The sequence below is a fragment of the Lytechinus pictus genome, chromosome 18 (assembly GCF_037042905.1).
Source record: "Lytechinus pictus isolate F3 Inbred chromosome 18, Lp3.0, whole genome shotgun sequence".
Lineage (NCBI taxonomy): Eukaryota > Metazoa > Echinodermata > Echinoidea > Temnopleuroida > Toxopneustidae > Lytechinus > Lytechinus pictus.
Window position 1 is genome coordinate 18005693 of NC_087262.1, and position 27509 is coordinate 18033201.

Consider the following 27509-nt stretch of genomic DNA (forward strand, 5'->3'; position numbering starts at 1 on the left):
TCTCTCTTTCACACACACACCACACTGCAATACAATCGGATCATACAGTGAAATTTGTGTACAAAAAAAATCTATTAGATGTAAGTTTCCTTTTTAGAGTTTTATTTGCAAATCTCTTTCAGCTTTCTTTGAAGTACAAAATGTACAGAATACAAAAAAGTGTTGCAAAAATATACACAAACATATATGTGACCATGACCACTACACTGAGTGTGATCGAAATTATACACAAGTAATATTTGTACAGCCTGAACCAAATCAGGAAATCACAATATTTTCCATTAAAAATTGCATAAGTTTTCATATAAAAGAGGCAGCTAGATTTACAGACAGGTAAAAAACACACATCACCTTGTGCAGAATACATATGAAAATGAATATTCTCCTTGAATATCAAGTGATAAATAATGAGGATACAATAGATTATTGCAGTAATCAAGAAAAATGTTGCTTTTGAAAGAGAAATTACAAGGAAGAATAATTGTGATCTCTTTGGCAGCAATTTTGCAGATCAATGCTTACTTGGATTAGAAGTTCTGACCAAGTTATTATTTTCTCATTTTTATACCAACACCAGCGAAGAGGGGTATTAACTGGTATGTTACATTGCCTTCTGTTGCTAGATTTTGCTTTAAGACAGTTTGAAAGACATAAATGCAATTTATTTCAAAAGCACGCCAATAAAACTACTACATGTATCTGGAAGAGAGAGTAGACAAAAAAATTGAAGTCCTGTGCAAAATTTCTAAATGAATGTTCATTTACTGGTAAAAATTTGCATATGCAATAAGACCTCGAAGTACATCAAAATTTGACTTCTTATTTTCAAACTTGTGCACTAACAATAAAACCAGATAAATAGTGTCATAATCAAACACTTGATATTTGCAATAGTGTTAAGCAATCACTGGGATGAAAAATATTCATATACTCTGATTAAAAGATGAAATATAATCTGAAAATATCTCCTTTGGCAGAAAAATATGTAGAAATTAAAACAAAGACAGTTCCTCTATAAGTGTAATAAAAAAGAAGAAGAGTGAAGGAAAAGAGGAGATTGCAAAAGAATATAATCCAAGAAGCAGTTTGATTGTGAGGGATTGAAAAAAAAGAAAATTGAGTGAAAGAAGGAGGAGATAAGGAGAGAAAGAAAGAATGATAGAGAGAACAAGAGTGAGAAAATGAATTAATGAATAAATTTAAAACTACATTTTCATCCAGAAATTGTATGGAATATTACAAATGACCTATGTAAAACAGACATTGAGGGTGTGAACAAGTATTGAGATATTGTGTTTCTTTTATCAAACTGTATTTGAAAAAAAATGATGCCTTTCAGCATCCCTCCTTATTTTTCAAATAAAAAGTCATCAAAATGTTCCACAGAGTTAAAATGAAATTCAAGATTGGCATATCTAGTTTTATTTATGAAAGAGGCATTTAAATGGAGAAACAGTTTAATATTAATTTCAAATCTTGATATAATCATAATCTGTTTACATTTTGCATGATTGTAATTTAATCTTCATCACACATTTATCTACTTTACTTCAGATTTTAAGGTTTCTTTGATAGAAAAATAGAATTTTCTAATGACACTCGGCAATTATGACAACTTACAAAATCACACTATAATCATGTATAAAAATATTGTCTGTATGCATGCACTGTTTGGTTCGCAATCATGTTAATTTGACAAATAAATACATGTAGTTCAATTTTTATATATCTCAGATATATTTAACTTGCCATAAAAAATAAAAGTTTTCTTGTTCTGTACACCAACTAATCAAGACAAAGTTCTCAATACAGGTTTAGAAGAAGAAATAATACCTTAATGGTTTACAAGTGATGTTATCACTCTCTTCTTATATGTGAAATCAGCTTCAGTAGTATCACACAATTTACATGGTTAAAAAAATCCACCTAAAGTCCTAAAATATATCAACTTGTTCACAAATTTGACTGCATAAATATTCAAATTTTACTGTGTTTTTCTTTTTTTTAAGAACTGCTATAGTCGTTTAAAAGTTTCACTTTTCAAGTCTTAAAAACTATAAAAGTATTTGATTCCCAATTAGTACACATTCTAAATTGGCAATGGGATTGAAAACAAAATAACCATTAAACAGGCAAATTGGCAACTTCTTGTTGAAAATTTGCCATAATCGTACATATTGTTTTGCAATGTATGAAACTGAATGAAAAATTAAAAAGATTTGCCAATTTGAGGAGCAAAAGAGATGAACTTTGACCTTTTGAAACTTTATTACCTCTTTACATTTCAAATAATGTACAGAATGCTTTAATATGTCCAATCAAAAAGATAATAAATCATGAAAATAGGTTTACATAAAACACCTGTCCTATGTTGAACTCGGATGCTATTAACGTAATTAAAAACGACTGAATACAAAGATCTGGCAAGCTGGTAGCCACTTATATACAAATTCTCATGGATAAACAGGGTCTGATATGATGATTTTAGATAAACTGATCTTTCAAAACTGAACACAATGTCAGGAATACTGAAAGCATGTATACACAATTCTTCACATGGCAGGTAGGGGGCGACAATTCATGTGTTGTGGGCAGCTAAGTTAGCAAACATAAATACTCTACTTTTCTAGAGCTTGGACATCAATGGACAGTGCGGTACTGAAAAGAATGTAAAAAACATATCACCTTACTCCTTGTTTGTATAGCATACTATTCAGATTTAAAAATCTTAAGTTTAGAGGCCCCTCAAAAATTGTTTAGTAGATTTACGTAAGAAGCATTAACACTTAGATATTTGCTCCAAAACAGAAATTTTTCAAAATTAGATTTTGTAATTCTCAATCCATAGAAATATGTAAGCAATCAGAAAATTTATTTGCTTTGTGAAAGTCTTGATACTGGTGTTGCCCTACATGTATGATGGTTGCAACATAAAGATCCTACAATCATCTCAAACTGGTTCTCAGATACCTCTAATAAATAATGGCTGTATAATATCATCAAATAACATATTGAATCAGAGATAGTGTTCATAATTATTCATATCTAACTTCACTAAAAAAATGAAGAATATATTTGGAGACCAATGTCTACATACATATTTGAAATACCAAGTATGACAGTTCTTAGGATTTCAGATCTGACTTTTGTGAGAAGACACGGTCTCCAGTACTAACAACAACAAAACAATGGCAGTGAGACAGGAAGGCATATGTGCTCTTTCAGAACAGAATATTTCTACAGTGATCATAAATACTAAAGTCATCTTGTGACCATCAAAAACTTGATGAGTAATTCATAGAGGTAGGACAAAGGACAGGAAAACAGAAAGGGAAAGGAAGAAAGAGCAAGTGATATATTTAAAACACAAATCTGTCATGGATCCCCCATTCATGAAATATTGACTTCTTTGGTGCAACGGGAGTCTGAAAAAGAAAGCAGAACGACAGAAATAATAAAAAGAATGGAGGAAGGAATGATGAAAGCAGAGGGAAAGGAAAAGAGGAAAGGAAGTTTTTAAAAATGAGAGGAAGAAACCATTAAAGAAGATAGAAAACGGGAGTTAAAATCCCTTTTAATGTTGAAAACCTTAAAGTTAAAACTGCACAAACTCACTGATGAAATATCTGCGATATGCAGCTGAAGTCGGTACCAACATCATAAGTTGTTTGATACCCTCTTGGCACAAATGACTATGTATAACTTCAAGATAGCTGCATGCCTCAGTGTCAACAGCTTAAGATGCTTTAAGACAGGTCTTTAAATGCACTTCTGGTAGTAACTTACAATCACATTTTTATGAAATATGCATGGGTGATTCTGGGAGTGAAAAGGAACTTTGTTGAAATAAAACTTGGTGAACTGAGAGAAATAAAAGTTGATTTAAGATATCTATATATGAATGACTTACAAAAAAATCTTTCCTTTACAGCTGTCAGTGGACAACATGTTGATTAAAATCCTGTGAATGGTTCGAGTATAAATATAACAATCTTTGTACCAATGTCATGCTGTAACTGATGGAGCAGAGACTGCAGCGGAGATAAAGATCACAGATCTAGAGGCACAACTTGGAATAATTTCTCAAAATCATGGCATAGCAGGGCTCACAGTCTTACTTATGGTGAAATTGAACCATAAAAAACACAGAATAATTCTTCAGAGATGGTTTTTTATACTAGGTAGATCTTTCATAGATGGTTTAAGAAGATGGCCTGATGAAATGTTTTGACGTACCAACTGATTCCTTTGGAGATGTTTCCAGAAGACACCAGATCATTCCTTCAAAGGTGATTCCTAATGACACCAGATCAATCCTTAGAAGATTTTTTTATGATACCAGATCATTCCTTCAGAGATGTTTTCAGAAGATACTGGACCATTACTTCACAGATGTTTTCAGAAGATACCAGATCCTTTCTTCAGAGATGTTTCCAGAAGATACCAGATCATTCCTAAATAGGAATGTTTCCTACTGATACCAGATTAATCCTTCGGTAATTTTTCCTGATAACACCAGATTAATCCAGATGTTTCCCAACGACACACGAATAATCTTTCAGAGATTTTCCGAGCGTATCAGACGACTCCCTCAAAGACGTTTTCAGAGGATATCCTCAAGGAAGACTGTGTATTTGGTCTGATTCATGAATACTTTCCTCACTGGATGCAGGTGTTAGAGGAGGTGTCCCTGGGGGACTGTTCACAGAACTAGGAGGCGACAGAGACAGAGGACCAGCAAACTTGTCCAGCTCATCTGTAAGAAAAATAATGGGATCTGTGTCATTTGGGAGCACCAAAATCTAAGATATTTCATATACAATGATGCAGGATGCAAAGTGTAAACTTCATTTAGAAGTCTTGCTTAGCAAAATGTTATAGTATACAAACTTTGATTAAGGGTACTTGAGAGTTTGTCATCGACATGCTGACTGGAGATATGACACATCATTACTTGGTTGTATGTCTACTAAACTTATTATATTTTTGTGGACTGAGTTCTCGTCAATGCACACCAGGTACATAAATATGTAGAAAAAGGAAAGGGTTTGTGGTATTACCTTTGAGTTCCTGAAAGTCATCAGGATGGAAGCTCATCGCACCGTTCGTAGGGGACGATGGAATTTCTTGGCTTTCATCTTTGAAGTCTTCAAGCTTGGTGTTGCCCAGACTCATAGACCGATGATCCAGAGACCCGTACTTATCCTTCCTCCTTCTCCTGGGCGGTGCACTGTTCAATGAGATGTCTGATGTTCTGTGGCTGTTGCCTGGATCAGATCTCAAAGATCTCCTCTGTCTGGAATTCCTCAGTAGGCTCGGCCGCCGTCCTGCGAAACTTGGAGACCTTGAAGCCCGACGGCCAAACCCGCCAATAGTGGCTGATCTCCTCAACGTCTGGATTCTCATGTCTTCAGGATTGTGGATAGGACTCTGGGGGATGAACTCCATGACGGGACTGCAGGGTTCGGAGAAGGTTGGTGTTCCGGGAGACTGTAGCCTTGGTGAGGAAGGTGTCTGCCAGGATCTTGGCATGAGTGGCAAGGTTTGGGAGTGAGCCGTTTCCTCATCGGGAACACTCTTACTCCTTGTGTGCATAGATTTGAGTTTGTTATCATAAACAGGTTTCATGATTAGGTATCCATCATCTTGCTCATCTGGTAATTCCACCCATTCCGTGTCCCCTTCCTCTGTTGCAAAAGAAGGAACAGTATTGCACCTCTTTCTTGGAGGAAGGAAAGGAGGTCGGCCAGTGGGGCTTGTCGGTGATTGTGGACCTTTAAGGAGTGGTTTACCGCGCAAATGATCTGACAAAAATAACAGTAAGAGAGGAATGTCACAAATGGGTTGCAAATTACACATATATTTTTAGAATAGATTCTACATTTGCAAATAAATCAGAGGTTGTTGGATTGGAATAAAAGACGATTATTAATTAAACTTTGCACAAATATTAGGAGACAACCAGATAGGCAAAAGCTTTATTCCTCTAGTATTTGTTTGGATCAACTGCATTCTGTGGGTTCTAAAATATTGAATTATCTGGAAGTTGTAAAATACTGCATTACTGTTGGACAACACCACACGATATCAAAACACACGAATCACATCATATCCTGTATAATCTCATGAATTTCTTATGAACTATCAGGGTTCCCAGCTTTTCAAGAGAACAAAATTCCCTGATAATTATTTAAACCCATTTCCAGTTCCGAATGTTTTCTAAGTTGTTGCAGTGAATTACATGTGTTTTCAGTATAAAAACAATAATGTAAAAATAATTAGTACTACCATAACCAGTCATTCAATGGATGTTGTTTTTGGTATGCAACAAAATATAACAGAGTCTGACTGACTACCGTGCTTTCGACTTTTGGGCTAATCAAAATTCCGATTTTTTCCTGACTGGAAAAAAGTGAAATAATTTTCCCTGATGGGCTGGAAACCCTGACAGTGCAAGTGTACACAAAAGGGCAAATTATCCACTGCTTCTATTAAGTTTATATAGCATGAGTGTTGAAATTGTTTAGCGGGAATGCATATTTCCTCTCCATTTTAGACAATTAATGAGGTATAACTATGAAATCTGTTTGGTGCAACATTTCATGACAGTGAGATATCTAGCTCTTAATGGGTCGCAACGATCAAAGGACACACTCTTCTTTGTCTCCTGTGTTGTAAAGTTATTCAACCATATAATATTTCACATAAGGATAAAATAGCACAATAAAAGCATGGCAAGAGGAAAATGGATTGATGTGCAGAAACATATCCTGTGTTCATATGGAGACTGAGAGAAGAGGAAGGGAAAGAAGAATAATAAAGACATAATGATTAGGAAGAGACAATGATGGACAGTAGATAAGGTGAGCAAAGAAGAGAGGAGAGAAGAGGTGTAGGAATTGTAGGGGAGGAAGAGAAGGAGTTGGAGGAGGGGTAGAAGGAAAGAAAATGAGACTGTGGAGAAGTAAGAGAAGTTAAAGAGGAGGAAAAAAGAGAAATTAAAAAAAGAGAAATAAGAAAAAAATGAAGAGAAATAAAAGCATGAAACAAAGGAGAATGAGGATGAAGAAAAGGAAATCAAGGACAAAGAGAAGGTTTAGGAGAATATGACATGAATTCTTGTACATGCATCTTATATTCTCCTTGAACTTATTTCCTACTTATTATGACCATCTTTGCTTGACCTGTACATACACAAACACACACCCACACTTGCATACCTGGTTTGGGTGGAATAGGAGGCACAATATCCTGTTGAGATGATGGCAAACTTGATAGTCCAGGAATACTTAGGTTCTCATTGTTAAAGTTTCCAGAAGACAGAAGAACCTCAATGGAAGGCAGACGCAAGTTCGCAGACTTGGGTGGTACGGGAGGCGGCTTCGACAGGAAGGGATCGCGATCAAAGCTATTGTGTCTTGAGCTTGCTGCACTAGAATAATGAGAACTGTCATATTCTGATCCGCTGGCAATATAAGATGAAGTCTCGCTATCCTGGGAGTTCCTTTTTAATCTCGCTATTGGACCTAGAGGTTTCACAAGAGTGGCATGGTCAAAGGGAATAGGAACCGGAATGTCCTCATCTTCTTCAGGCGATTTAAAGGATTCCCTGGCAGAGTCTAAACTTGGATACAATCCTACATGGATACTAGTCTCCTTTAGCGAGGAGAAACTGGAGTTATTTCGTTTTTGGATTGGAGGAGCTGGTGGAGGAGAAGAAGGCGGCGAGAAATTAAAGCTATCCAGGATATCGGAATTTGGCAAGGTCGGGAGCACTGGCTTGCTCCTTTTTGGTCTGTTAGAGGGAAGTGTGTTAGAGAGCTTTGTTGTGTTGGGACTTGGCAAGTTGACATACTCTCTTACATCAGGGGCTGCTGCAAGGTTCAGCTTAAATCTGTCCATGTTTATCAAATGCTGGATTCGACTTTGGCTTCCAGCAGTCATACCCCCTCCTCCTCCTCCTGCACCACGGTGACTACTACTATGACATGTGGCACGAGTCTCTTGGCTGCTTTCAAGGTGTCTTGGATGTAGACAGGGACTCCCACTGTCCACATCTTCATGAATCGATGATCGATAATGATCAAAGGAAGCCATAACCTCATATTCCTGTTCCCTGATGGGAGTGTTCTTCTGCGGACAAAGCAACATTTCCTGCTCAAAACCAGATTCCTCTGTCATCAGATTACTTCTAGAGTTGTCCTCTGTTCTACTACGAGAGCTTCCTTCTGTTCTAGCCACACTGGTCCATGACTGGCTCTCTCTTATTCCCAAATCTGTCAATTCAATCACATCGTTACCTAAGGCTACATGGGCACTGAATACCCCCGAATCTGAATGTAATTGCGTATTCCTATTCAGGTCTGCACCGGCCATAAGTGCATCTCCTTCTTGTGGTTCTTCATTTTCATTACTTTCCACCGTTCTTTCCAAAATTCTTTCAAGTGTTCTTTCATGACCTCCACTTTGATCCTGTCCAAGGTCTTTGGTGTTTTCATTGAGTAACCTTTGCCTTTCAGCTGCCAATGTGCCTTGCTCTTCATCACGAATTGCTGAAGATCGAGAAAAGGAGAGAAACAGAAAAAATTGTTCATACCATTTTAATATAATTTTCATAAAATGTCACAATGAAATACAACACATGAATAGATGAAAAATAGGATGAAAGGAAATGACAAGCTTGCACCTCTTTTCAGGGGTGCACTCACAGGCATTTCTTGTATTGCGAAAATAGGTTAATAGTGCCATGAGATTCCTACAGCAAAATTAGTTAAAATGCCTTGAGGCTATACAAGTGCACCTCTAAAATAGCTGATAAACTACAAATTGGAAAATTGTTTATAAACAACAATCTAACCCCTTTCATTTGAACAGGAATCACAAGCTTTCAAAACATTCTGAAAGAATACTGAGAGCATAAAGTTCTTCAATGGTTATAAATCTGTTGAAAGACATATCTTTTTTTATATATAGATGTATATCTTTCTAAAAATATGAAGTGGTGCCCTGATCTAGAGGACAAATAACCAGATGGTTTACTGATAGGAAAAAATCAAGATAATACATCAATATTTCAAGAAAGAAGCATCTATCAAACTTTTCAAAAAACAGCACACCAGTGTCTCATTTCAAGCTAAGTTTGCTTACTGGAATACATACCATGAAGAAGAAATGTGGAAAGTAAATTAGTAATGAGTTTTCTAATGCATTAAAAACAGAAAAGATGATGGTGTTGAGTTTGAATTTTAAAGAGGGAATTTTGCTGTACCTGGATTAGTCTCAGAATGAGTTGACCATCGGCTTGGCAAGTGTTTAAGCGTGGCAGCATCAAAATGATTCTTGATGCTCTCAGGGTTGTCAAGGAGAAGAAGATAGTTGCTGCTCTTTGCAGAATGCAGGACTAACAAAGAAAAAACAAAGAAAATTAGTAGTTGAATGCATAGTCTCTTTTAACAATACATGTATGCATTGTTTTATGATCTACAGATAATAATCAGATAGTTACAATTAGCAAACTAGATGTTAGCCTTGTATAAGTTTAAAACTATGTCATGAATTCCTGTCTTTCAAATGCAATTTAATAAAAATCAATTACACACTTTATAACAGATATAAAAATGAATTCATGAGTATCCATGTGAATGATTAACATTACGCTAGAAGAGTATATATGTATTTACAAAGTGATGCACAATTTTTGACATATTTGACTAATAGCTACTATATTCTCCCCTCCATTTTAATTACAAATCAGTTGGTAAAAAGACCATGTACCAATGGAATTTATACTTTATACAAGAGGATAATCAATATGCTATCTTAAAACTGAACAAGAGTGTCGCTAAGGTGAGCATATAATACGCCTGCCTGTAACGCGGAAATTGGAGTTATTGGTCAAGCAAGAAAAGTGGGAGGTGGCGACTTCACCTTTAACCTTCTGACCTCAAAATCAATAGAATTGCTGGGATCTATGCTAGTATCAAGACTGCAGTATTCCACAAAAATCACATAAATCTTTAGTGAAATAAAAATGAACTTGTAGATCATTCTGTTCTATGAAAAAAACCTAATGTAACAACAAAATGTAAGAAATCACTCACCTTTAACTGAGAAAGCAAATCCCCCTTCAAAGCTACCATAGCGAATGACATGTCTGAGATTCCAGGCACAGATGAGTCTGGTAGGGGTTTCTGGTGTGATGGCAAAGTGGTTATTGTAGAAGTAGAAAGTTGCTCGGCCAGAGGGCAACTTGCCCTTGGTGGGAATGGATACCCTGATTCTAAATTCAACAGCTAAAGAGAAAACATTGGATGAAAGATAGATTGATAATTGAACAGATTATCTTAAAGACTGTCATGATAGCAAATATTGAGCAGGAAATACATTATGGTAAATAAATGTAATTTGAGGATAGCTCAAGGGTAACGGTTGATAAATAATTGTTGATATCTGATCTCATAAAATTGTATTTTCTGATAAGATGTAGTAAAGTTCCCTGTAAATGATTAATATGATGATGGTGGTGGTGATTGTGGTGGTGATGATGATGATGATGATGTTCATGATGATCATGATGAGAATGATGATGGAGATGATGATGATGATAATGATGTTGATGTTAATGTTGATTATAAATGATGTTGATGATGATGATGATGGTGGCGGTGGCAGGCACCATATTACAAGAGAAAGGGGTGGAGAGCAAAAGGGGGAGAGAGAGAAAACAAAAAGAGATCAAGACAGAGAGAATGAGAGTGAGAGAGAGAAGGGGATGGCTGGGGATAAAGGAGTATTACAGATGGGTCAGAGATTATGCTTCGAAGAGGTGTACCAAGGGTAGAAATGAGGGAAAGTGATGAGAAATGTGATGAAAATAAGTGCAATGGAGAGACACGCATGGAGGAATACAGCTATCTCAAGCAAGTTCTGCACAGCCATGAATCATCTAAAAGCAGAATGGAATAGGGGTTAAAGATTAATTGGCTAATGAGGAAGAAAGACAATAGAACTGTGAAAGTTCTATCATGAGAAGACTCCAAAGGAATGTTGCTATATTTATAAGATAAAGAATAAATGAAATATTTAAATCGAACGAAGATAAAAAAAAAAATCCTCACAAGAATGAAAACACTGACTAAGTAAAGTTAACAAAGGTGGTGATGATTGTGGTGTTTGAGGGATTGATGATGAGAAGGAAGAAGAAGATGAAGAGGGAGAGGAAATGATTATGATGGAGGTGGTGATATTTAAGAAACAATGATAAAGATGATAATAAATGACAATGATGGTGAAATTGATGATGTTGAAGATGATGATAATGAAGACGATGATGATGACAACATTGACAATGTACAATATGTTAGTACTTACCAGAAGGTAATGTATTTTTAATCTTGTGGTACCAATCCAACAACCTCTCGTGGGTTTCAAACGACAGCAAGATGACGGCTTGAGACAGGACAATAGTTAAAACATGAATGTTCTTTGGGTATCTGTAACAATACTCCAGACCACAATAGTTGGTAGCTGAGACGCAAACCTGCTCACGACCCAGCTCCTTGTTGTTTAATAATGCATTCTGATCCTTGTAGAACTTCAGAATGACTTCAGCTGTTGATTAAAATACACAGGAAATAGATTTCAATGAATAATTCTTATTCAAGAATAGGTTCAGCTATTAACACAAATACAGGTAATATGAGATATCAAGATTTTTTTATTATTGTTGATTGATTGCTTGGATGGTTTATGAAAATACTGGGAATACCTGCCAAAAGCAGAATCACATCCAGTTTTCACTAATATATAAAATATCAATATGCTACATAAGCACTTGCCCGATTGCCCAGGGCAAGTAAGAGTTAGAGTTTGGCAAGTGTTTTGAAGTAAAGACCAAAACTTCTTGCCCAAATTGGGCAAGCAAAATTCTCACAGTAGAATGACCAAAATTAGGGTGGATATGATATGATATTGACCCTAATTTTGGTCATGGCAGGCAAGATAAAATCACTTTGGAAAAAGAAATGCAATAACAAGGTAGATCAGTTCATGTCAAAAGAGAGAAAAAGTTAAGTAGTTTATAAAACCGCAAAACTTTCTTTTGAAGAGGTAAACATTTTTTTAAAAGGATATTTTCGGGCAAGTGAAATAGAATTTTGGGCAGGTACACTCTAAATATTTAAAAAATTGCTTGCCCGACCAGGCAAGTGCTTCTAAAAAGTTATGTAGCACCCTACAGGACATATGCTAATGACATAAATTATTTAAAGATGGAGTAGAAATAGGACTCTGAAAATGAGAAATTCCTTCCATTGACAAGGTGATTTGTTTATTTATGTAATGCATGTATTAGCTAATGCTATTGGTATGTTATTTGATAATATGAAAGCACTTGTTTATCTGTATTGAGAGAATGAGATACATTTACTTCACAGGCTCTACACAAAAGAATCAATAATTATCTCTCCAACTGCATGTCAACATGAAATCTGGAAATGATAACCATTCATCATTGAATTTCACATCACAATAAACCATCATGTCATAAAACTACATGCACCACCTAATTTACAAAAATGGCAATTATCAATTTCCAGTGTGAAAGCAAAGAATTATTTCCCTGCACCTGCCCCGAGTTTGTAGGAAAATAATCTCAAGATAGTTAACTTTCCAAAATTAATAACTTTTGCAAAGATTTCTACCATATCATAGGGATATTTGCAGTGTATATTCAACTCTGAGATTTTTAAGCTTGAACAAAGAATTTGGCGAATCTGAAAGCGCATTGCTCGCTTACTTCCTCTTCAGAACATGCACTGCCTTCAGGAAAATAAAATCTTCTTAATCACCGTTTAAAAGACTCTAATTATTGTCACCAAGATGTAAACACATTCTTGGTGATTGTTTACAAAGAATTCTAAAAATGCTATCCATAGTTTAAAGCACAAACGTTACATTTGATTCAATGCCTCTGCAGCCGCCTTCTTGCCCTGAATTTAGCAGAATGCCCTACCCTTGGAGGGTATCATCAAATTAGTTCAATTGTCTATTTTATACATGCATCTTTGCTAAACAAACAAACAATGTCAGACCAGGATCATGTTACAGCCAATGATGGGAAAGTTTTGACATTGAAGCACTTCACACATTTCAGCTATTTTTATGTTTGTTAAGAGTAAACAATTTTTTTCTTTCCACGCTTTTATTCAAATTGTAATAGTTCTGGCTCAAAAGCTTTAAACGGATGCAGTCAAGCAAGAAAAGGAGGCCAATTCACAAGTTTATTAAGGTATCTTTTAAACAATGATATCCGGATTACCTGGAAGGTAAATATGAGGGCAAAAATGACATCATATTTTGGATGAATGGGAAAAAATGTGTTATTCTGCTTCCAATCAAAATCTGGCATTTCATGATAAAAGTCGGATCAAATCAAATACCAATCTATTGTTTTAAATATTGTAAATAATCCACAGTTCCCCCTACCAACAATTTACAAAGCCTTTTTTATTTAGTCATGCACTGATATTTTTAAAATTCTTTAACGCTATTAGGAGGAAATATAAAAACACTATCCATTACTGGATAAACAAGTATTCTGAAGCTAAATAACTAGAAACTATAAACAGAAGTGTTGATAATATTTTTAATGACATTGTTCCAGGGCTGCAGGCAAAAAATAAAACCCATCATGATAGCATTAAATCTTTGCACGCTGAATTAATTTCTTGGGGGTTAATAATGACAATTGTTTCCATGTTATTTTTTTAAATTCAAGATTTCCAAATTGCACAACTGATACTTATAATTATTGTATAGATGTTATCCAAGAACTATTCCCTTTTATTAGCTTCTCTAAATTTGAAGGTAAGGGAGAAATCTGATTATTATGATTGTTGAATTTAATTGTATGAATGTGCAAAATTGCAATATCAGCGTGCAATGCTTGATAAGAATAAAATCAAACTAAAATTATAAAATGCCTACAATTTTTTTTAATAAATACAACATGAACCTTGTTCCATATTTTAAAAATCTGTATAACATAATTTTTATCAACTTACTACATGTTCTTTTAAAATGCATTGAAATTAGAAAAAAAAATTCATACAATTGGAATCTGATTTTAATTCTTAATCTTCAAATTCCAAATTTATACATACATGTACAGGGTATGAGAATTTATTTCTTGCACAGGAAACTGTATCGTCCTTTTTCTCTTCTAACAATAAAAAGAGATCAAGTGCTAAATCATTGACCATCTTGTCAGATTGATTTTGGTTTCTGGTGCAGCTTAGATAAATATCCCAGGATCAAACTTGTAAACCAAACACCCGATAACTCCACCAAGCAAACAAGCCGCCTTCCTATTTCGTTTCTTAAGTTACATTGTTTACAAAACCTGATATCTCTTAAGAAGAAAGAGAAAGAGAAAGATGTAAGGCGGAGACTGGGACTCCACAGCTCGGCACAGTAAACTATTATGCTTCAGAATATATACTCTATGAATGAAAAAGCAAATACCTTTGCAGACTGGTTTGGAAAAAAAGAAGAAGACAGTTTATCTTTCCAGTTGTGCGAATTCATTGTTTACTAGGTACATGCAATACACACAATCCTGGATTGATGCAGCTTTGCATACTGCTTTTCCCCCTTCAATTTTACAGAAATGAAACACCATACATTGAAAAGATATGAATACAGAGAAAAATACAAACAATGGGGTGTAGAGAGATAGAGACAGAGGAAGGGGGGGGGGGGTTGATGATTAATTCCATCCTTGTTCCATTCTATTAACAAAAAAAATTAAATTTGGTGCACTGTAATTTACAGTGTACATGTGCATAATTCAAAGGAGATCATCATCATGCGGACATACATGTATTATCTATCATTCTACAAAGGTCATTAATAAACATTTTTAGATAAGCACAAAATAAAAATGCTCCTAAAGCATAATATCATACACAGAAGTTCGCTTTCTATAAATCTAATCCCATCCTTGAAGGATAAAATCTGTACTATTAAGGTTGTTGGTAACTTTACCCCAGATTCAAAATCAAATGCACTAATTCAGCTGCTAATTGTTGTCCTTTTGATTGGAAGGAATGATCAGATCTTCACAGGCTAAGCAATCAGTTATTCATATATAAATATCTAGGATTTTTCACAAGAATATACAGCATAGAAATTTTGAAAGACAGGAGCAGCTAAAGATCTAGGTATTAAAAACACATGCAACAAAATCAATGCAGTCTTGCTGATTTGAAATTTGTATATGAAAATGTTGTGATCTATTTGATTTGTGGATCTCCTGATCCGGATCTAATCCAGATTTCTTACCCTTTTGGCAGTGAATGTAAACAGGGTTTCAGTAAACGTGTTGTACTTTGATCATATTGGAGTGATCAAGTTAATAGAGGGGTCTGTAGGTATGGATAACACTTCAAAATAAAATTATGTTTGCTTGGTTCAAGTGTCTCGATCCTTATGCAAATTCATTTCCAGAACATTTGAAATGAATAATGAAGAAAATTATAATCCTCTGTAAAGTTTCCATTTGACTAGTCTAATTATTTGCTATACAAAATGCATTGTATGCCCTCCAATAGAAATTATGTGGATGATATGAAATAAAAATGTGCTTCACTGGATGTATTTTGTGATTGTACATGAAAATATCAGCATATATGTATTTTGTCTTTTTGATATTAAAAAAAAACACTTCTCAAGCACAGATTGGGCTGAAAATTTCAGGATGATATCTTTGTAGCTTCCCTATTTCCCATTTTATGAACCTGAACAAGTTGATAAGTACTCATGAGTCCCTTTTATATAGAAGAGTAAAATTATTACCAAGAGAGCCTGGTACTTAACATCTAAAAATATAAAATTCAAATTTTCACACAGGTTTGATGATTGAAAAGAACACTTAACACTAGACTTGTGTAAGATAAGATAATACAGGAGTATAATTCATATTATTGAGTGAATTATTGACCTATTACCAAAGCTTTTTTCAGGCTTTTAGTCAACTGTACTAAAAAAAATCTGAATGTGAACTTTGAGGCTTACACTCCAAATGTTTGTGTGTTTCAATTGCCATTTCTATAAATACTTTCAAACTAACATTCAAACTCCACATTACCAGTTCCACAATCACATAATTCTTATGACAAAATCTGAATGTTAATGAGTGACACCCAGCACATTTGTTAGCTTTTAAATTGCTTTAGGTACATAAATTGTATGAAAATCTGACTGTGCATTAATATAATATGGACAACACTTTGAAAATAAAATTGTACTTTCTTAATTGATTTGAGAAACTCTTTCAACACAGTTGATACCAGCATAATTTTAGGATGAACATACCATAAAACTAAATTCAATTTAACAAATGCAAAATAGTTTTTTTCTTCCTACGAATATTACTGTATTAAAGGAGAATGAAACACTTGAAACCAGCTGAATCCACATCAAAGAGAAAAATCAAAGAAACATATTGTTGAAAGTTTGAGGAAGATTGAATGAATAATAAGAAAGTTATGAGCATTTGAATATTGAGATCACTAATGCCATGTAGATCCTCCCATTAGCAATGCGGCCAAGATCTGTGATGTCACACACGTACAAACTCCCTCATTACTTTAGTACTTATTTCACTTATATTCTCACTTTTATAGAGTCTATCACAAGGTGAGGTGTTCTCTTTATGAGAGGACAAGTACAGAGGTTTCACAACATTATATCATTGATGAATCCTTTGTCATATGATTAGAATGAGCAAAAAGAGATGTTTTGGGGTATATCTTCAGTGTCCAAAAGGGAAGAGTTGTTCATCTGTGACATCATAGATCTTGGTCGCAATAGGCCGTCTGCACCATCCTCAGTTTTCAAATTAGTGCGCTATTTCTGATCCGGCAAATTATCCCGATCTGAACAATCTCGAGATTATTTGCAATGGAGACGCAATTATCGCGCTAGTTCGTAGGATTAATCTCGAGATTGCAATCCCAAGTCAACTTGGGATTATTTGCAAAATAGCACGCTATTTTACGAATTATCGCGCTAATTCGTAGGTGCAGACGCACTCGGGATTATTTATTCACGGCGTCAGACCATAATGCATCGATGCCTCGCTCAAGCAGGAATCGCTCTTCTTGCGATGGTGGAGACGGGGTTTCTTGAATCTCGAGATTAATCGCGAAGAGGGCCAATCGGGTTAAAATCTCGAGATTGAGCAAACTCGGGATGGTGCAGCACCGCCTATTGCCAATAGGAGGATCTCCATAGCATTAGTGATCTCGACATTCAAATGCTCATAACTCTTCTATTGCTAGTCCTATTTTACTCAAACTTTTGTTGATCTTATTCTTTGATTTTTCTGCTTTCACAAAAGCTAACTTGCTCCAAGAGTTTCATTCTCCTTTAAGGGCCTCATTCTACAAATGTTTATTTCCTAAAATGAAAAAGAAAATCACATAAATCTACAGAAACACAGCATGCACATAATACTACTAGCCTGGAGAGAAATATTTTTATCCTACATGTAGGTAATTTGCTCAGGATTTATCAATTCATTTGAGAAAAACACATCTAACTCACAAATTTACATGGAGTATTCCAGTTTTAATGATATGTTATTTAATCGGTGATATCTTTTTTTTCCAATTGATGTGTAATGACAAAAGTTGAATGAAACAAGAAAATATACATCTACATGTAAGACCCACTTCCATGTGGTTCTCTAAGTGGCAAAACTACTTTAATAAGTAAATTCATCATTCAATATATAGTTCAAAAGTGGAATGAGTGAATATTGTCATTTTGAACTAATTTGTATGATATATCAGCCTATAATAAAAATTAAACCTTCTTTCTGTAAATACAACAAACTACATGTATTTCTTTCCAAAGATTTCAGGATGTTGATAAATTTGTCAATTTGTGTGTTGGCTCAGTTGGTAGAGCGTCCGTCTCACAACTAGGTCGGTAGTTCAAACCCCGGCCGCGTCAGACCAAAAGACGGGAGTTGCTGCTACCCTGTTTGGCGTTCAACGATTCAAGGGATAGAGCCTCGTCGATCTGGCGCTGCAGTGGCTGCCAGGCCCATGATCAATTGGGCAAACTTAATTTTCAGAATATTTCTATTCTCAGATTTCTATTTCAAACAATAAAATATGGGTGGATTTTAAATGCCCGATTTCTGTATTACCACCATTAATTTCCATTGGAAGATTCAAACAACAATTATCTTGTTGGGAGTGTATTTAACCAGCCATCTTATTGATATACCCTTATTTTGTAGGTGGTCACAATTTCCTCCAAATCAATTCAGTCATTTTCCCCTAAATTGTCCTTTCTAACCAAAGGACCCTATAGAAAGAATGAAAAAAAAGTGCTTTTCTAATGGTGGATTACAGTAAACATCAAAGCCTTGTTTATCACGACCAGCCTACCACTAGCTAACCCTCCTTTTCTCTCTTCCTCACTAAGTCCGCAACGGATCAGCGGGTTTCAATAGCCCAGATGAAAAACAACCATTTGGGGTTTGATCAAACGTGAACGTGACCCCGCCTGGGTATGGTGCGTTGTATGAGGGGGACCACCTCTTCTGTTCACCCCTCTATTCTCCTATTAATCCCTGATGTGATGTATCTTGTTTCCTTTGATACAGCTTCAAAAACATAATTGATACTGATGGCTCGTGATCGATAAAAGCACTTCATAACCATGCATCTCAGGGTTGCGTTCACGAATACTGTATTTGAACAAAATGACAGTTGATTTGAACAATTTCAACACTGACATCACATTCACTTTGATGGCACAACCTCTGCTCTGTTTTTGATTTTCCTGAAAGGGACATCTAAAAATGATTCATTATGGAAAAAAAATAAAAATAAAACACAAAAAATTACTACTGTCCTCAACCAACCATAACAAATCAGATATTTCTGTAGGCAATTAAACATTAATATATATCTGGTAGATCATCGAACAAAAATGAACCATTAAAAAATTACAAAATAAAATACAGAAAATATAATTATATAAAGAAAGCATGAAGAGTTCTTAGACTGGCCAGCTAATGGTATCCTCATGGTCATTGAGACTATTTTCCATGTGTACAGCAGTGTAACTAAGTAGCACAAGAGAATGCAAGGGTTAACAAAAAATATCATGATTTTGAAACTAATTTAGTTGAAGTAATCTCCTAGTAGAGGAAAGGTCATTGGATTTTATTTTCTTTTATTTAGGACACAAACAATGTCAGGAAAACAAGGAGTCTGGTTTAGGAATGGACCCATATCAATTAAAACTGGTACTAGTCTGCCTAGTGCAAACAGATCCTGGTGATAAATGATATACTTCTATCCGCAAAAGAGAAAGAAAGAAAAAAACAGCAGACCAAACGAACGACCGCTGGAGCCTTGTTTTTCACCCAGCGCGAGAGAGCGAGCTATTTAGAGGGCACAATAACTTGTTTTTGACTGGGACTAGAAAAACAAGCAAATAAAAGGATTATTCTCAAGATTGTTTATGGTGTTTGTAGAGTGGAGAAGAGCAAGGAAAAAAACATGTACAAAGTCTGCTTCGTTGATCATGTTCAGTCAGAAAGTGTATTGACACATCGGGAGGGGAAGACGATAACGGGGTCTAGGCAGCTTGCTAGGACCTGGCACTGCTGCACGCGCTTTGTGAACGATTGGTGCGTTCAGTTTTGTATTTATGAGCGTTTCTTGGTACTTGGTATACAATAATGATGTAAACTATACATGTGTCAAACTGGACTGGAGAGAGAAAGAGATGGGGGTCACTATTAAAATAGGACCTAGACAGAGAAAATGCTACTGATGTGAGATAAGTAAATTTACAGGTAATTAACAACATACATTTGAAAATGTTTCATCTTTAAAAATTCAAACAGGCATACATTTCACAGCCTTTGGGTTTTCCATTTTCTTTAAAGTTCTCACATTTAAATTTGGGAAAGAGAGAGAGAGCCAGGGGGGAGGAGAAAGATCAAAATGAAAAACAAAAAAAGAAGAAAAGTAACTGTCATTTCTAAAAAGAATGACAATGCAAAAAACAAATAATAAAAACATAGAAGATATTCATCTGAAGAATAGAAACCCCAACAGTTAAAATAACAATCTTAGTATGATATGAACATGTTTTGATTTAAATCACTTTCCACCTACTACAGTCCTGTGTCATAAAACTATTCATTAACATCAAGTTGCAAGCTTCTGCTGCAAGTTAAAGCAAGATCTTTTAAAATCGATTTGTTTTTTTCAAGAATAAAGATAAGTGAAAATTGGCAGGAGGCAATTTTCTGAACAAACACTAAATGATTTCAATATAATTTTTTGTGTGTGTTATGTAAATTTTCATATGACCAAAACATTATATTATTTACTTCAATGGATATTATGGTGAAAAATAAATGAATGAACCAAATGTGGAATGTTCTATATTTAAAATATAGCCTATTTTGAACCATTGTCACATTCTCTAGCTATTTGCCCTTTTCCAATAGAGCTTCATATGACTGCATATTACAAAGCAAAATTCTTAAATAACAACCTTAAAGCAGTAACGTTATAAGTGTTATAAACATCATAACAGGCAAACGTTTTTAAACAACTTCTTTATTTTGGGTTATATACTAACAATAGGACATATATATTCATCATATGATAGTGATACACACTGACACTTAAAAATATTTACATCTTTATGAGTCAATCATGTATCTCATTCTCCACCATTTCTTTACCTAAAATCAAATAAATCAACCTTACTCTTTGGTCATATAATGTTAGAGCAACACTCATCATTTAATCACTTAATATTTGTATAATCCTGTATGAACAGAGCTTGTTGTTCGGAATAGTCAATATTATGAGAATTCATTCTGTGTTTACACAGTACTAAGTATAGTTTGGTATATTTGCCAAATATATGCAGAGGATCCTTGTTTTCAACTCTAAAATCTGTAATTTCAAAGTTCATCTCTGTTGCTAAAAGAGTGTGACAAAGACCTAATGAAATAAGTGAAATATTAAAAATATATATAGCATACATGAGCTTAAGGAACATGATGGAGGAAAATATGAAAAATTAAAAGGGAATGGAAATGAACTATTTTGTAGCATAACCATTAACCACATTTTATAAGCTCCTCTTCACTATGGAAAATTCTTCTAAAAGGAATCACAAAACTTTTCTCAGAAGGGACTACTACAAATCTTTTTGAACTTAATTCAAACTTTCCGATACTATTGCCAATTTGGTGGTACTTATCCTCGAGTGTCACAAAGCAAATACAAGGTTCACAGGTAGCCGACATAAATACTTGAAGACCATTAGGGGGCGATGTTTTTGTGTTGTTGTTAGTGATACCAGCCCGGTATAACCGTTTTATTGGGGGTAATTTAAAGACACCGACTTGATGCAAACAGATCTACAGACCTGTTTATAAATATGCATGTACAAGAGAGCGCTATAAATATATTTTCACCATGGGTAGATTCCTAGAATAAATTGCTCAGGTGGAACTAGACCCGTGTATGTATCCAACCAGATTTGTAAAGGTCGGTGGTCGAGAAAAGTTAGCGACAGCTGTCGTGGAGTCTAGTTAACATGTCGCTGGACAGTGGATCTCATGGTTTGAGTTCAGTGTCAATTTTGCAGCACCCAGAATCATTTGGCAGAACTTTATATTCTGCCACTCTCCACCCAGGTTTTAATTTATAATACCCAGTCAGAAGCAACTTAAACTAAACTATACATTTAGTTACAATGAAGATTTTGCATTTCAAAAGCTTTCAAAGTAACAATTCTTGAACATCCTACATAACTTTTTGATACACTGACCATATACTGCATATCCCAGTGGGGCTGCACTATAATAGCCAGTACTCACAATAAAAAAAAGAAAATGTTTCAAGTTTATGAGTGCAGTAGTATAAGCTCAATGAAGTATGTACATGTATGAGCAAAGATTTCTGAGAGCTTCACACATAACATCCCTTCATGTTAGAAGCTATGTTCACATGGCTGAATGACTTGTTATTTAATAGTTTTGCACATTTTTTTGGTAATCCCCAGGCATTGATATATGTGTTTATTGTTATGTGTCATTTGAAAATTAAATGTCATTATATATTCATTGAAATTAAAGGAACAACAATAAAAAAGTCTTGAATGAGAAGCCGAGGAAGCGTTATTTTTATCTAGTAATTGTTTTTAATAGTAGAAGTTACTTTCATGGAAATTGTAGGTGAACAAAGAGTTAAGTGAAACATAAAATCCAACCACAATCCTACATCTAAACCTAATCACCTTATTTTATTTTATTTGCAGTAAAACATTGATTTGCAGTAAAACATTGATTTCTTGAGAAAGTCTGTAAAACCAAGGTTAAGTATTACTATATCATCGTGGATCTAGATATTGTACAGTTACATAAACTGAACTTTGTGAAATCATAAAATCTAAGCTGAGAAAGGATCACACAGAAGATCGCCAACACAGATAGGCACACGTGGGACAGTGTATTATTGCTGGAATAAAGACCCGACGGAAGTGCCCGAATCCGCGCTTATTTTGCTTATTTCTCAGTAATTACACAATTTCTTCCAGAATCCTTTGGCATATATTTTTTATTCATATAAACAGACACTTGGGTGGTCATTATATTGGATTCTGTAAAAAGTCATTTTGAGATCGTTACCACAACTGGCATGATAGTTTGTTGTGTGAACTGAACCATAACTGTTTCCCAAATAACTAATCTGAACTGCCTACAAGATTAAACACGTATATCAGACCTAGAAATGGTATGTTTCACAAGATTTAGAGTCAATAGTCCTTGTGTTGTAGTTGAACTGTAATCTCATGGCCTCTTTGTTGCCAAACCTTTTAAAAAAGTAACAATTTTTCTAGTTTTCTTAGATTTAATTGTGTGTATTTTGGGTGAAAGACAGTTCCCCTGATCTCCAAAAGATTGCTTATCATTTTAAGATTATAAACTAAAATTACACAAGCAAAATAGTTAAAATTCAATTAAAATGGAAAATATTGAGTTTTGCAATTTATTTTATAGCAAAAGAGTAATATCCATTTGAGAAAGCAGCATCATAAGCCCACTTTTTCATGTAAATTCCATCAATTAAATTAAATAGGGAAAGTAGGTATTCCAAACATTAAAAAGGGAGCCAAATATAATATGACAAGAGTAGAAAATTATTATTTTCTATCACAAAGATGGCTTGATACATCCTAATCCACACATTTGTTTGCCTTTATTAAAATCTATGCAAACTTTACGTTGTTGTAATTTGGGTATTTTATTTTATTTTTTATACAAAATTTACATCTACTTACTTGTATTCAGGGACTTAAAACGCATCAATTTTGTGCTCTGGGTTTATCAAAATCTAAAATGATCTCATTGTACTAGTTTAAGAAGTGATTGTACAAGATAATTCTATACAAGTTTTAAAATACTATACAAGAAACAAGGAGATATGCACTGTTTGTTTATCACCCACTATATTACACATTTTGAAAATATCTTGTCAATTAAACTTACAATTAAGAATAAGGCTTTACTTCACTGCATCTCAGTTATTTCTTTGTTGATCAAAATGTGTCAAATTATTCACCACATTCTTTGTCAAATAACATCAATATTTGCCCACTTATAAGGAGGATATGATGGGGAAAATATGTTTATTTTAGCATTCAAATATTCACGCACATATGAAAAATAATTTAATGTCTAGACATATTATATATCAAAATAATAAGGTTTCAGCAGCGGCGTAACAGGGGTCGGTGGCCAGGGGGGGCAAGAGCCAAAAATTTCCTGGTCATATCATGGTATGAACAGGCGTAATGGTGTAATGAGGCGACTATTTTGAGAAGGCCAGAATATATCTTTTGTTGCGAGCGAGCGAAGCGAGCGAGCAAAATTTTTCACATTTTTAATACAAAAATCAAATTTTGTGATAGATTTTGACATGATATCCAGAGAATAATATATTTCATTCTTCTCTCTTTAGATTCCTTTTTGTCACGGTGGTCTGTACGCCACTGTGAACAGGATTCTTTGCGGCAGTAGCGTGAAGAGTAAAAAACAAAACAAAACAAAAAAACAATGAGGGGCGCAGTATAGCATATGTGCTAAAAAGCTGCTTTATATATAAGTCCCGATCGAGCGAGAAAAAAAATCAACTTTTCATGAGAATCTAACTTTGAGCTATTGTTTGACATTATTTTCAGTAATTAAAATCATATCCTTCAATTTTCCTTTGCTTTTCTTTCCTCCTTTTTTTGTTGTTCTTGTCTGTAGAACTTTTTGGGGCCATGGCCCAACCCTTCCATACGCGTTTGGGGTCCGGGGCGGAGCCCCCGGAACTTCTTGATATCAAAGCCATTTAAACCTCGAAGATTTCCGTAATTTTAATCAAATCGCGGGCATATACAGAATATAGCTTTTACACAACACATTTATTAAACCCAGTTGCATAATGAACCAAATATTTTGAGGGGGCAAAACATAGCAATGTGGGAAAATTTTGTAAAAAGTCGCTAGCGTGCAAAGCGAGCTGGAAAAAATTGCCTACTGAAATCAAATTCTAATTATGTGATAGATTTTTCCATTATATTCAGCAAATAACACATTTCATTGTTTCCATTCATTTCATTATACGTTGTCTCCTATAATTTTTTTTATTTCCTCTTGGGTGTGGAACAACGACCCCCCTCCTCCTGTATGCCAGTGATTGAACGTGATTGAACGGGGGCGTTATAGAGCCATTTGAAGGTTATAGATGAAGAGCCCCCTACTGCGTGGGGTCTGGGGCAAAGCCCCGATAGCTTATTTGCATAAAATTTAGCAAGCTTATAGCACAATGTTGTATGCAGTCCATCTTTCTTCCCGCTCTTTAATTTCAATCATCGGCAGCCCGGTCGTGTTATTGTTTTTTTTTCTTGTCCCTTTTCTTTGTTTTCCAATTTAGCTTTTGAATAATTACATTCTACCTTCGTTTCCCGCTATTGTTTGCCATTTTGCCATCTTTAAATTTATTTTCCACCATGCTATTGCATTACATAGGCCTATTTCTCAATGATTTGTTCTTTCTCAAATGTTCTTCTTTCGTACATTTTCCCGCTTTCCTTCCTTTCCCATTAAAAAAAGTTTTTCTTTGTTATCTTTTCACTTTTCTCTTTCCCTTTCCTCCTTTCCTTTTCCCCTTTCCTTCCCCTTTCCCTTTCTTTCTCCCTCCTTTTTTTCTTTTTCCCATTTTTCTTTTATTTTCCCGGTGAAATCCGCCGGGGGGGGGCAACTTGCCCCCCCTGCCCCCCGCCTGTTACGCCACTGGGTTTCAGGAAAAAAAGTTTGTATGAAATAGGCCAAATTGTTTACTCATATACAAGAAGGATATGATTGGGAAAATGTGTTTGCTTTCACATACAAAGCTTTTGCACATTTCATAAAAATTGAAAATTGATAAATGTACCATAAATAGTCTAATACATTAATAAGGTTTTCAAAGAAGAAGAGACTTATGAGTTATTTGTTTTACTTATTAATACACTTCTACAGAGAATATAATGGAGAAAATATGTTATGTTTTACAGTAAAAACTTTCACTCAAATTAAAAAAAAGATGAATACCAGAGCCATTGATCGAGTTGGGCCAACCTGGTTCAAATGGGTTACCAACATGGCACATAATGCTATGTTAGGCAAGCCCATGCAATTCAAAAGAAATTACGCCATTTTGGGAACCCATTGAAACCGGGTTAGCCGAACTCTCTCAAATAATGGCTCTGATGAATACACCCCTATACCTGACAAGATAAGGTTTCTGAAAATAAAAGTGAAAAACTGCTGACTCAATTCAGTTTCTTTGATATAAAAAATGCTGTACATACAGCAATTTCATACATTATTCCTTCCCTACTGCAATACAAATGCATGTTTTTAATCTCGATGGCAATCAAAACCAAATAACATGAAGGAAAAGGAGTAAAAATTAGCTTGTGTTCATGAGAAAAGAAGACCCAAAATTCAAATGTAATACAAAACATTGTATTACATTTATCATCTCTTTTTAAAGCTCCATGCATTGATATACCAGGAAAATATTAGTAGTATACCGTATATCTGAGGATATACTAATTTCTCTTTCTGTGCACTTGTTTAGATTGGAGTTAATACTCCTTGGTTGCAAAGTAATCTTCCCAAAACATGCTTAGTCACATCAGTAAAGAAAAAAAAAGAGGGATTAAATACTGATCTTTGATCCTCTGGTCACCTTTACCTGTCTCACTACACACTCCACAAATGCGATACCATGAAATCTTTGAAAATATTTTTACATTTTTTGTGATCTCAAATATTGATTTGAATTTTATTCTTAAACGGTTGAAGCTTAGAGTTATTGGTTGATATTTTTTATGATTTGACTTTAAAAAATCTAAGCAGCAAGGTCGCATTTATCACCTGTGTCTGTGATATGTTGTAAAATGAAGTCTGAAAAAAATAAATCACAACCCAAAATCATTATTTAGTGCTTGAAAAAAGTGAAAAATAAATTGACCGGAAACACCATCCCAATTTTATTCCATATCTATTAACATGTGTTGCATTAATCTTATTGACTTTTCAGACACAGATCTTGAAAGTGTCTGTACAATTATTTTTTCTTCTTCCTGGGTTATTCTTATCCAGATGAACAATTTAATATGTAAATACGAAACACATCAAAGTTGAGGATTGTTTGAATAAAACTTTTGTAAGGTTAACCATGTTTTTCTTAGAAATGAAGAAAGAAATTAAATTTTACAGCTTAAAAACATTCAAGAATAGTCTTTATCCCACAGCACATGATCATCAAGTGGCCGTCTTCTTTTGCCCACATGACTGACTGGCAGACCCAAATCAGTGCATCTTCACTCGCCCGCTCCACCGACCACCACCACCACCATAATACACCTGTAATCACGGGAAGGCTCTTAAAATAGCCAAGACGGTTGAGGCAGGGGACACAATAGTGGTACCACGGCCAGGCAATGCTGACAAACAACTCCACTGACTACATATATGCTTGGAATGCACTAGTCTCTTATAACAATAGCAGGAGAGGAGGACAACAAAAGACTGCTAGTAAACAGGGAAGTTGGGTCACTCTTAAGGCACCACTCTGGCCGCTTCGCTAGTTTTGGCGTTACAAACCGCTTTTATTCTACCCTCTCTCTCTCTCATTCATTCTCCCTTGCTCTGGATGATGTGTACATGGTGTGGAAGTCTTTCTCTTCAATAATATAAATCTACCACTTCTTTGAATGGTTTAATGTTACAGAATACACATCTTTCTTCCCCCCCTTTTTCCTGTCTTTCTCACTATCAATCTTCTTTCTCTTCTCCATACTTCGGTGAATGTCTTGGTAAAGCCAAGATCATGGTCATAATTAATTAAATTAAA

General features: G+C 34.9%; 1 protein-coding gene across 1 annotated transcript; it reads right to left on the reverse strand.

Annotated features, from left to right (window-relative positions):
• Positions 1 to 72: 72 nt before the first annotated feature.
• Positions 73 to 27453, reverse strand: LOC129282180 (uncharacterized). The gene is made up of 7 exons (XM_064113479.1): positions 27429 to 27453; positions 11371 to 11610; positions 10101 to 10292; positions 9269 to 9400; positions 7221 to 8552; positions 5061 to 5804; positions 73 to 4756 (listed from the first exon to the last, which is right to left on the reverse strand). Exons 1-7 carry the CDS (start codon positions 27451 to 27453, stop codon positions 4617 to 4619), a joined length of 2805 nt encoding a protein of 934 aa, XP_063969549.1. The 3' UTR covers positions 73 to 4616.
• Between the last annotated feature and the right edge of the window lie 56 nt (positions 27454 to 27509).

Coding starts and splice junctions, on each gene's coding strand:
- LOC129282180 (XM_064113479.1), bottom strand. CDS start 27,453: ATGGAGAAGAGAAAGAAGATTGATA. Junction 10,293..11,370: donor TAAAAATACATTACCTTCTG/GTAAGTACTAAC, acceptor TTTTCTCTTTAG/CTGTTGAATTTAGAATCAGG. Junction 5,805..7,220: donor TCCTATTCCACCCAAACCAG/GTATGCAAGTGT, acceptor TATTTTTGTCAG/ATCATTTGCGCGGTAAACCA.